The sequence below is a fragment of the Momordica charantia genome, assembly GCF_013281855.1.
Source record: "Momordica charantia cultivar OHB3-1 chromosome 1 unlocalized genomic scaffold, Mcharantia_2.0 BLBB01000001.1, whole genome shotgun sequence".
Lineage (NCBI taxonomy): Eukaryota > Viridiplantae > Streptophyta > Magnoliopsida > Cucurbitales > Cucurbitaceae > Momordica > Momordica charantia.
In genome coordinates this window covers 11,323,263-11,336,125 of record NW_028275157.1, presented here as the reverse complement: position 1 = coordinate 11,336,125, position 12,863 = coordinate 11,323,263, and the positions used below count along the sequence as shown (strand labels likewise).

General features: G+C 32.2%; 1 protein-coding gene across 1 annotated transcript; it reads left to right on the top strand.

The window, feature by feature from the left end:
* The first annotated feature begins 3,349 nt into the window (after nucleotides 1-3,349).
* Nucleotides 3,350-8,534, top strand: GPDHC1 (6-phosphogluconate dehydrogenase family protein). Its single transcript, XM_022298218.2, has 5 exons — nucleotides 3,350-4,871; nucleotides 5,507-5,728; nucleotides 6,364-6,611; nucleotides 6,836-6,975; nucleotides 7,948-8,534. The coding sequence occupies exons 1-5, from the start codon at nucleotides 4,229-4,231 to the stop codon at nucleotides 8,069-8,071; spliced, it is 1,377 nt and encodes a 458-aa protein (XP_022153910.1). The 5' UTR covers nucleotides 3,350-4,228; the 3' UTR covers nucleotides 8,072-8,534.
* The last annotated feature ends 4,329 nt before the right edge of the window (nucleotides 8,535-12,863 follow it).

Below are 12,863 nucleotides of genomic sequence, written 5' to 3'. Positions count from 1 at the left end.
GCTGAATAAGTCAAAATGTTTATTTTAAACTTTTAATTCCATCCTTAGGTGGTGAAATCAATACCTTCCGACCTCAATTAATTAAGTTTTTTTTTTCCTTTTTCTAAGATGTTGTGGTTAGTTATAAGCGTTTTTTTTCACAACAAATCGTAAAAGAGGAAGGTTTGAACCTCTAATATCAAGAGAAAAAATATATGTTATTTACGGTCGAACTATGTTCGTGTAAGCAACTAACTATAAGCATTCTTGTTGGCTGAAACTATTCTATTTCAGTTCAATGTTTTCGAACTAGGTTTGAATAATTTATTGTTGAGTTTTATAGATTTTTTTTTTCCAATGGTTTGAATTTGTGGCTGAGTTTAGATATTTTTATTATTGAATTTGTGCATTTTTGTAACTTAATTATTTTTTCATAGAAAAAATAACCGAAACTCAATTTTGAGTGTTTTATTGGTTGAATATTATTTGATTATCGGTAAGTTTGTGACAGGTTTCTTAAAAATGTATTAACTTCAATGCTTAATTAAGCCAAGAGTTTAATTTGACGGACTAAAAGTTAAAAATAATAAAATTGACTTTCGGTAAAAGTAATTTTTTCTTAAGATATATTAATATGAAATATTATTGAACCATCAAAAATGGAAAACAAATCTGTAATATCTGAACAAATATTTAAGAATATAAACTCTGGATTTTACTTTTATCTACAATTTAATAAAATTAACACACAGGCTAAAATATTATTTCCAATTTCCAAACAAATGAAATTACATAGAATAAATTATATTTGTTAATTCTCCAGGGTAAATTTTTCCTTGGTTAAATTCTCTAAGAGTTTAATTTAATGAAATCACATAGAGTAATTATGTCACATCTCTTAAATGGCTTAATTTCTCCTCTAAATTTCGATCGTGCCATGTAGATATACGAGATCATGAACCATATTTCACATCCACTAACGAAAATAGTGTAACTATAAATTGTTAAAATGTACTAAACTGAAAATTAAAAAAACACCCAATCAATAAGGACTAAAACATTTTCTTTCTTTTTCAAAATAGAAAAGAAGAAAAAAAAAACAACTTGTCACTTCTTTCTACTCCTTATTGCTCCTTATTGCCAAGTCATGTCAAATTAGTCAATATGTTGAACAAACATATCATTATTTAGTTAAAAGTAACACCAACAATATTAAAATATTCTTAAAATCATAACTCAAAGTATTTTAGAACTAACCAATATTTATATCACCATGGAAAGATGTTTATTGTCACGAGGTTCGTTCATAGTAAAACTCAATAAATCATTTTTCAAACAGTAAATTTTTAAGGGTGCAATGAAAAGTGGTCAATATTGATTATTTTACAACATGACCGAATTCTATTTGGTGAGTAGTATGCTTAAAAAGGAGAGGCTGATATAGATAATATACGTTTTTAAACATGGTAGAGAGTAGACAAGTGAACAATTATTTGACAGGAGACTCAAAAGTCGTTTATTTGAAGGAGAAATGTGTTAGAGATGCGACAAAAGCGTTCCATATTAATTACAAACTACATCAAGTTATTTTATAGATTACCGAAAAAAAGAAGAAGAGTTCGAAATGATGTGAAATTCCTAATCTACCTAGATAAGTTTAGGTTGCCCCATCATATATAGGGTTTTTGGGTAGGTTTATCAAGGGAGGGATCATCCAACCTAACTTTGAAATTCTTTTAACTAGAACTAGAAAATGGAGCCTAAATTCATACCCTTATCTAAAACCACTTTTCATTTTTCACTTCCTCATGCTCTATATCTATTTTTTTTTTATATAATTTTTAGAATTAAATTTCAAACCCCAAAGCTAAATGGTAAAGTTAATTTTGAATTTATTTTTGTAGTTGTATCTATTTGATTTACAAACTTTAAAATCGTTCAATTATGCATTAAACTTCAAATTTGTCATTTGAAATAAGTTAATCTTGTTGTGTTCGTACAAAATATATAAGTTAGTTGATCTGACATGATGTGACCTAGAGAAGTTGATTTGAAACAATATATGTAGCAAAAGAAAAATGTTTTAGTGAGATAAAACAAAGTTCTTTCAAATTAACTTGTCCACCATCAAACTCGTGTCATTATATTTTACTCGACAAGTCTACTTCTTTTTGTCATCATCAAACATTTATTTGGTACGATGTGGTAAGGGGGTGAACTAGCTAGTTTTCCTTCAGATAACTCACTCACCTACTATAACTGGTATTATTTTACTTTATTTTAATTCATTGATATACTTTCTTCTATTACCTATCAGTCAAGTCATATCGAGTTAACCAACATTTGTTCTAAATAACATGTCACGTCGTCATTTTGTAGCATTAATAATATCAGAAGCTTCTTTAACATCACACTTCAAAATTTAAATATTCAATTCAATTTTTTTTAGAGAGGAAAGGACACAAACATCAAAATTTAATGACTTAATTCGTAATTTAATATTTTGAATTTTTTTTTTTTTTGGATAAAACACCTTTAGTCCAAATTTCAAAAGGACACTTTTGGACCTTAGGTTTGTAAAATCATTATAAATAACTTAGTTAGTTGACTCACATGAAGATTGTTGATTTGACAAAATATATAAATTTAATAATATTTTTTTAATTGTGATTCGACTTTTCATCTTCATCTTCTCCTTTTTCCTTCTCCTTCTCTTCCTCCCTCTCCTCTTTTTGGGCGAACTTCACCTCTAATTGTTGTCGCCTCCTTGTCGTTTCTCTTTCATGGAAGATGAACTTCCTCTTGCCGATCAATACGAGAAACATTGTGGTCGTCGGAGATGAATGAGGAACCACGAAAATGAGAGGAATAGTGGGCGACAACAAAGTCACTAGAGAAAGGGAAGAAGAGAAAATCCAATCACAATAAAAAAAATATTATTAAATTAATATAATTTGACAAATTAAAATTCAACTTAACCATCCCATCATCTAAACGTTCAAAGTATTTTAAAGACCATCTAAAACAATGTTACAAATTTTTAAGGAAGACAAAATGGAGATCCAATTTAAAATAACAATTTTATCAAAATGATATACATTTGTAATATATTTGACTACTAATATATGTATGTGATATACATCTGAAATACGTATGTGATATATATCTAATATATTTACAATATGTATATGATATATATATGACATATTATCGAAACGAGTGTTTATGCACTATGGATGTGATATAAAAAATTTTATTCCAAATTTTGAATCAAATATTTAAATAGAAATTACCAAAATTCCCTTTAACCCCTAATCCCAATTAGGAGGTATAGTTATTACAAGCATATGCATAGCTTGTTGGGGAGTTAGTTGGCCCCCTCAGTAAATCCTCCGGTGGCCTTCTTCTCTCCTCTTTTAATGCTTTCGTACAGCGGCCGAACTCTCTACTCCACATCGCCATCAATGCCTCTCTTCCTCATCAGATTCTTCATCTGTCACAAAAACCCATTTCTTACAACCCTCTTTCACGGCTTCCTTCGCCACCATTTTTGCTCTCTTTCCTTCCCCCTCCAATGGGTTTCTTCCTCTCTCTTGTTCTCTCCAATTTGCCGTTTTGAGCTTCTCTTTCGCCGTCTTCTGTGTCTGATGGGTCTTTGAGAGCTTGCTTCCTCCTCCATTAATGGTGGGGCTGTGGGATCCTCGAATGTGGTGAGGTGGGTCAAGCTGTTGGGAAGAGATTGGTTGTGGGAATTCGAATTTAAGCCCCCATCCCACTTTGTAGTTTCCGCCAAGCACAAGATCAGACCGACTTAATTGACTTTTTTTTCCCCATTTTCACACACAGCTTGATTTTAATATTTTTGATCTTTTGTCGTCTGTTTTGGGGTTTTATTGTTGGATGTGGGTAGATGAACGAACCCTCTCGGAGAAAGCAATGCCGCATTTGAATATTTCGATTGTTTTGAAGTTGGGAATTTCCAGTTTGGTGGTTGGGTGAAGCTTTTAGAAACTGGTAGAAGTGGGAATTGTTTCTTCTTTCGCATTTTAAATGGTGATTAGAAGAAAGCAAACCATTCTGGTCTGAGAATTTGATTCAATTAATTTATACATTAGCTCCAACAACTTGATCTGAATACTGTAGATTCTTTGAACAGAACCCGCAAATATAAGCATCTTTTAGGGTAATTGCATATCGGATTCTTCATTTCTTCTTCTTCTGGTGTTGTTTCTTTAGTTTTTCTGAGACAATGAGTCACCATCCTCTCTCACATTCAAATGGTTCAACTCATAACTGCAATGGATTGGAAGAGAAGCTTGAAGAACTCAGAAGACTTCTAGGCAAATCTGATGGCGATCCACTGAGGATCGTTGGGGTGGGAGCTGGAGCTTGGGGAAGTGTTTTTGCAGCTCTGCTTCAAGACAGCTATGGCCAATTTCGGGAGAAGGTTCAAATCCGGATATGGAGAAGAGCAGGAAGAGTTGTGGATAAAGCTACAGCAGAACACCTCTTTGAAGTGATAAACTCAAGGGAAGATGTGCTTAGGAGGCTCATCAGGAGATGTGCTTATCTTAAATATGTTGAAGCTCGGCTCGGGGACCGGGTGCTTTATGCGGATGAGATTTTGAAAGACGGGTTTTGCTTGAACATGATTGACACACCCCTTTGCCCTTTGAAGGTGGTGTCTAACTTGCAGGAGGCTGTTTGGGATGCTGACATTGTGGTCAATGGCCTGCCCTCTACTGAAACAAGGGAGGTTTTTGAAGAGATAAGGAAATATTGGAAGGAGAGAATCACAGTGCCTATTATAATCTCTTTGGCAAAGGGAATAGAAGCTGCTCTGAAACCTGTTCCCCACATAATAACTCCTACTCTGATGATCAATCGAGCGAGTAAGACATTCGTCCCAAGTTTGTCATTTCATCTGTTCATTTGCATAACATGATCATTAAATGTGGGGATTACATTTTGTTTTGTATGTTAAAAAAATGAAAATAAACAGATAAGAACGCTGCAAACTGAAAAGGAACTATTGCCTGTATGGTTTTTCTGAGTTCATAGCTGGGAAAAGAATGTTATTTCTGAAGAATTTATTGACTGCGACGAACATTTTTCTTAACAGCTCGTTAGCTCAAATTCGAGAAGTCTAGATTAAGAAGTATGTGTGTGACTGTTTCTTAAAAATAAAAAAGAAGTATGTGCTGATTGTTAGTCTAGTGGGTTTGGGTTTGTGAAATTAATCTAAAGGTATTATTTGTGGCAAATTGTTAAGCATATGAATTGCCCTATAAAACTGAATTTGATACATTTGGTTCTCTCTGGAATTTTGTTTTTTTAGTAATAATTTTGTAGTCTCGTGATCCTGATGTTAACTGTTACTGAATTGTTAGGAATGATAAATATTTGGAGGGAACAAAAAGACCCCTACTGATAATTCCTATCTCTTCTTCTTCCTTTGCATTTGTCTGTGCAAATTCAGAGAACCTTTGCTTCAAATTTTCTCATATTTAACTTTGAATTCTCCCAGCTGGAGTGCCTATAGAGAATATATTGTATCTTGGTGGACCAAATATTGCCTCGGAGATCTACAACAAGGAATATGCTAATGCTCGAATTTGCGGAGCTGAAAAGTGGAGGAAACCCCTTGCAAACTTTTTGAGGCAACCTCAATTTATTGTCTGGGATAATAGTGACCTTGTGACACATGAAGTCATGGGCGGTCTGAAAAACGTCTATGCTATTGGAGCAGGCAAGTGGTAGATACTTTCTGGTTAATAATCTCAATAGTGATGGAAATTACCTCTCTCTATCTCTTATGTTACATGTTTGAAATGTGATTTTATAGACATTGAGCAAGTTATCTCTTCATACTTCATCAATTGTTTATAAGATTTTGAAACAATATGCCATCTGAATCCTTCTCTACAGAAGAAAGGAAAATGAGCGATAACAAATTGGCAACCAGTTTGATTGCAACAATTTATATATTAGACCTTCCATATTTCACTAAAATTATGTTTTTCAACCTCCTAGCTTGCATTGTAAGGTAAAGTCTGTTGTGATTGATTATCTACAATTGTTAGAGACTCGCCGAGCCTAAGTTATTAATATCAAAACGAGAAGCGAATTACAAACTCTTTGAGAGGCCTGGACTCTTCTTATTCTAGGGAACTCTTTTAGTCCCTAGGCCACGCATTGATCACTAAATATTCTACCCCGTCATACCTTAGAACTCAGGGATACAGTAGTACAATCTATAGAATAGATCTTGTTGACGTAAAATCTGTCACACCTCACCACTTAGTACTTATTCCCTATCCTAACTGTTGTTACAACCTGCAATTTTCTTTCTATATTCATTGTTATTCCGTTTTGAATTTTCAGGAATGGTGGCAGCCCTTACAAATGAGAGTGCCACCAGCAAATCAGTATATTTTGCACACTGTACCTCAGAGATGATCTTTATTACTTACTTGCTAGCAGAAGAACCCGAGAAGCTTGCAGGTCCTTTGCTCGCCGACACATACGTGACCTTGTTGAAAGGTCGTAATGCCTGGTACGGGCAAATGTTGGCCAAGGGTGAACTTAGTCTAGATATGGGTGATAGCATTAGCGGGAAAGGAATGATTCAGGTAATCGACTGCAATGTTTACCGCTTTTGTTTCTTGCTCCGTTACAATCTCCCCATCTTTTACATAGTTCAAATATGGAAAATCATTTGTAAGCGCGATGTGTGGCAGGCACGTGCGATGTTTTCTCGGTTAAAACTTTACGAACTATTTTCCGGAGTGATAATTTTTTAAAGCAATTCCTATACTTTGGTAATGGTCTTACAACACCCTCTTCTATTTTGCAGGGAGTGTCTGCTGTTAGTGCTTTCTATGAAATTCTGAGTCAATCAAGCCTAAATGTATTGCATCCTGAAGACAACAAGCCTGTTGCTCCTGTGGAGCTTTGTCCCATCTTAAAGACACTATATAAAATACTGATTAAAAGGTAAACTTCATAATGCTCGTTTAGCATATAAATATTAGTTAGATTATAAGTTTGGTCAATGAATTTTACAATGAAAAAACTTCTGTTAGTTGTAAGTTTTGTCGAATAGGTCATTAAACACTAAAAATTAGATCATTCTTTGAACTTTCAATGCTGTATCTAATAGGTCAGGTCTTTGAACTTAAAAAAAATGTCCGATTGATACATCAACTTCCAATTTTATATGGAATAGGTCTTTGGTTTTTCAATTTTAGAACCCAGATTTACGAGACATTTTTTTAAATTCAGGGACTGTTTATTTTTATTTTCTTTTATAAGAAACCAAACTTTCATTGAATATACGAGAAAAAAACAAATACAACAAAAAGGGATCCACCTATAAAAACGAACTGCAATCCAAAAAATAACAGTTAACTGGCTACAAAAAAGCCTTAGAAACTGACAAAAATAGGGAGGTACTAAATCTAACAAACTCATAATTTCTACGGTAGACCTCTCAACTCCCCTAAAAATTCTACTATTCCTCTTAATCTAAATACCCCATGAAATAGTAAAAAAAAACGGGGGGGTTTGCCAAACAGGATCTCTCTATCAGAAAAGGGAGAAACAACCGATTCAAAGACTTATTAGACACAAACATAATAATTCCTGGACTTATTAGACATTTTTAAAGTTCCAAGGTTCTATTAGACATAACTTTGAAAGTTTAAGAATCTATTAGGTTTTTTTTTTTTTTTTAAGTTTCGAGACTTCTTAGATACAACTCTCAAAGTTGGAGGATCAAACTTGTAATTTAACCTAAATATCATTTTGAAATTTGCACATTGATATTCTAAAAATAAGTTGATATGAACTAGTTCATACAAGATCTTGCTCGTTTAACATTTTCTTTCATTTGAACCCCTAGAGTGAGCTTAAATATCAACGTTTTTCAAACACCATTTCTCTTTTCTCCGTGTTTTGGGTTTTTAGGGATGGATCGCCACAAGCTATACTTGAAGCATTGCGAGACGAGACCTTGAACGATCCCCGAGACCGCATCGAGTTGGCACAGAGCCATGCTTTCTACAGGCCTTCACTGCTTGGCCAACCTTGAGCTGTAGTTTCAATGGCAAGCTCACATAAAACTCCATGGAAGTTGTTCCATAATATGAGCAGAAGCAGAAGCAGAAGTCTGCCTAAGTGAGATATGAACTTTTGAACTGTTTGGTCATGTATAGTCTATAGCTTTCTTTCTTAAGGTTATATCAGAATTTCACAACTTCTTGACCCATTCAGTGAAGTTTTCATCATTGATGGTTCAGATTATTTCATCACACTATGCAAGGATCATTGTGTAATTTCACTATCCACGTGGGTTGGGGTTGAAAATTCACTCCATTTTCGATTAGGTGATTTCTCGGTAGATTTGAGTTCTATTTCTTCGCCGAACTTTTATTTGTATTTCATTTTAGTCTTTGAACTTTAAAACGTTTTGTTTTAGTCATGTCCTTTGTTCTCAGATTTTTACATGGTGTATTTTGTTCGTCTATTCAATGAATAGCGGTTCATATAGTGCATACATGTTTTTTAGTTGATTTATTCGAGATTAGATATCAAGTCAACATGTTTTTAGTTAAGTTATTCTATGAATAGATGTTTACGTAGACAAGTGTGTTGAAACTACATGTAATGCATGTAAGAAGTTAGGAGGCCGCGTTTGAAACGATATCCAAATTTCTATTAAAATAATTAGCGAAAAATTAATCGAAAGGATAAAATTAAGTTTTATGCCAAGATTAGGGGCTAAAATAGATTTTAAAATTTTGGGATCAAATTGTGGTAATTCTTTTTAATCTTCATCTTTGTACTTTAAGATAATCAGCTCGAGTTCAAGAAGTTCCCTCGTAGGGGTTAGATTTTTAATAGAGCAAGTGGGAGATTGACGTAGATGGCCATAAAATTGGAAGAGAAGGAAAAGGACCAAAAAAAAAAAGAAAAGGTCAATTACTTAGCTACAACTAAGGTTCGAGATCGAGATGTCGATGGAAATGTTGGGATCCCGATTTTATAGGCATGTCGATGTGGAAATTGATAGAAATTTTTTGAATTAGTAAATAAAACATGAATGGTAGCTTAGCTTATAATTGATTACTTTTAACCATTATATGTAGGAATATGACCATCTTAGTTATGAAAATGTCAACGCCGATGAAAATGTCCACACAAGATTTTTTTTCATAGGGATGGATGTACATTTTTGAAGAAGTAACGTAAAGTTTAATTGTAATTTAGTTTACCTATAATTGTTCATTTTAACCATCATATCTAAATATATAAGTAATATTACTGGAACAAAATCATGTATACATACGTGGAAATTATTGGAATTATTAAATTAAAGTTCATTGTTGCTTGATTATGTTTTATTGATAATTTCTAATCCAATCTAATCTTTAGTTACATGATTGAACAATACATATGAAATATTGACATATATAAAGATTGAAATAATTGTAGAAAATTTTTAAAAATAAAAATTTATTATATACAAATGGTGATGACACAAGAAGTAGAACATGTAACTTAATTAATACCAAAAAGATGATATTGGAAGATCTAGTGTACTATCTTGATAACTTTGATATATGTTAAAATAGTCCTCTTAGGTCATCCTAGACTGAAAGTGTTGAAGGTAATTGCTAAAATGTGTAGAATATGACTCATACGAAGCACATATGAATCTCATTTGATTGGAAAGTTGGAAAGATGGTTGATTCGAAAATGTGTCTGAAAATTGTGGATTTTAATTTGAAAACAAAAGTAGGTAAAAAAGTAAAAACTATGAATTAATTAGAAATGTGTTTGGAAACCAAGTCAGTAATTATCTTGAATTCCTATCATGAAAGAGACTAAGAAGTAGCCAACTTCTAATACAACAATCTATATCTATAGTATATATAAAAGGTGGGGTGAGGAGAAACTTCAATATATCATTTTTGCCCTTTCATTATAACTCTCCTCACTTTTCTTTTGATGGCAATTGTGTCATTTAAATACAAACTTTCTCTCTCTCAATTTATCCTTCTCTCCTCACGATCTCATCCCTCTAAATTCCCCTATTTTCTCTTACTAATATTCTCTCTATTAATTATTCTTTCATTAACTTTATCTTTCTCATGGATTTTTTTTAACTCCTTTCATCTACCACATACCCTCTCCCAATCCTTTCATCTTCCTAACCCCCTTCCAATTATCACATACCCTCTCCTAATCCTTTCATCTTCCTAATCCCCTTCCAATCCATATATAAATATGTGTCCTCTCTTTCTCATGCCAACCAAAAATCAAGAGGTGGTGGATGGAACAAAGTGGGAAATTTTCCAAGTGGTGTGAAGGTATGAAGATTACTCTCTTGCTTTAGCAACGACAACAACAATGCACATATGGGTGATCGAGAGGAAAATTGATAGTGAAGAGAAACCAAATTAGAACTGAGTTGATGACATCGGTTCACTTTCTCAAATTTATCATTGTTCAGATTGAAAGAAATTCTAGAGTACGATGTGTCAAGATGGTGGTCGATGGAATCGAGATAAAGCAAAATTCGATTATTCTCATAATTTGGATAATAAGAATGCTTATGAGTTTGATTTTTATTTATTTATTTTTTAAAGTGATGCTTTTGATTCATATATGTGAAATGTTTTAATTATTTTTACAAAGTTAGGGCAAACAAACAATTTTTATCCCTCTCAATATCACCTTTTAGGGTTTACTCTTTCTCTCACTCTTACCTTTCTTTTTCATTCTAGAATGAACAAACTCAATGATTTAACGTCACACAATTTAACAAAGATAAAATGTAATATAATAATTTATAATCAAGAAAATTAGAGGTAAATTAAGAACGTTCATTCATTAAAAAAAAAAAACTTGCACATCGGTGCTTTTTCATATTTCTTACACTTCAAATTTGTACTTACTTTCCATGCTAACATTTCATCATCTTGTTTTATTACAACAATATCATACCTTGAATTTATATTTATATATAATCACTTTCTTTCTTTAAAATGATAATATTATAAACTTAAAAAACACTATTTGTTTTACTTTAATTTAGAACTACAAGATTCTACGTGCAACGCACGTGTTTCTTACTAGTAGAAACTAAACTCTGAATCTTATATTTTTAATGATCTCACCAAATCTTTAGATTAAAATGCAAAGGTTGTATTGAAAAGATTAAGATTACAATCATCAAGATTGTAAGAGATTATACGATTGTAGTAGAAAGAAGAAGAAAATAAAAGAACCAAAATCCACCCAAACTCGTAATAGAAAGAAGAAGTAACAAAGGAAAGAAGAACCAGAACGAGAAGAAGAAAAAAAAATCGAGCGACATTTGAGCCGACATGTGGACGACATGGGGAAAAACGATTATCCTCCGGTGTCAATATCGAGCACCTCGACACGTCGACAGTCGACATGTCGACGTGTCGCTCGACATTTGAGACACTAGCTACAACACAAGTCTAACTCAACAGTTAAGGCAATCTTACTTTTTCTAGAGGGTTGAGGTTCAATTTTTCTTCTCCATGGTACTTAAAAAAATTAAACCTTAAACAAATTAATAATGTTTTTTATTATTTCAATCAAAAAGAAAGTTTTTTATTCTTAAAAACTACCCTCCTTGTTGAAATTTACAGGTAAATTACAAAAGTTAAAATATTGTTTTATTGTTTTGGTCCCTGTGTTTTCGAAACATTTATTTTGGTCCCGCTACTTCCGCTACTTCAAAAAGTCTATTTTGGTGTACTTCTAAAAAGTGAAATTTTTTGTCCTTTCATTTTCATTTTTATCTTATTTATTTGGATCACATGTGTTTTTAAATAACTGTGAGTGTTTGACCAATTTACGTTCATCTCGACTAATCTTACAAGACATCGTAGGATATTAAATCTTAAGTAGGTGGCCACTATGATTTGAACTTATTATCTATAGATTCTTTAGGATTTACCTTTTACCAATGGACCAATCCATGATGATTCTTTTAGATCACATTTTTTGCATGACACTTCACTCACTAATTTTTTTTAAATGTATCAATAAATGTGCATTAAAGAATTTTAATTATATATAAATTTTGTGTTACAATTTAACAAATAAAGACTCAAATTATCACTTTTTAAGAGTACAAGGATCAAAATAGATGTTTCAAAACTATAGGGATTAAAATAAACAAAAATTAAAAATAAATGAACTAAAATGAACAAAAATTTAAAATACAACGACTAAAATGAATCAAAATTAAAAATATATGTGAATTACAAATTTGTTTCTTAAAGTTTATACAATAAAAGTTTTTTCCTTGAACTTTTAACTATCAGACTTATAATTCTAAAATAATTCAAATTATATCCAATAATATCATAGAATACTATATTTTATGAATTCATTCCATTCTAATTCATTTAGTTTGGAATTGATACGGTCCGTCCCAAAACACCTACTAGAACCAGTCGCGTCGACCGCAGACCCCGACTAACTATGAAGTCAATGGTCATATTCTTCTTATCTTTGACCCGAACTTTAACTAACAAACTCTGAGTGGATGCATAATAAAATAATAATCTTAATAGAACCACCATAATAAAACAAACTCTGGATATATCGATGGACATGTCTTCGTAGTTAGGACTCCATCTCCTAAGTCTATATTTGGTCATGGTTCTAAATATTTGTCGACATGTTCATCGATATATCCATGTTTCCATGAGTTCGATATTGACATGAGGGGTGAATCGATATTTCCGGTACAAGAAAATCGACAAAATGTAAAAGAATATCAAAAAATGTCACTAATATATATAATATTAATTATTTTTAACTAATTTAAAAAAAAA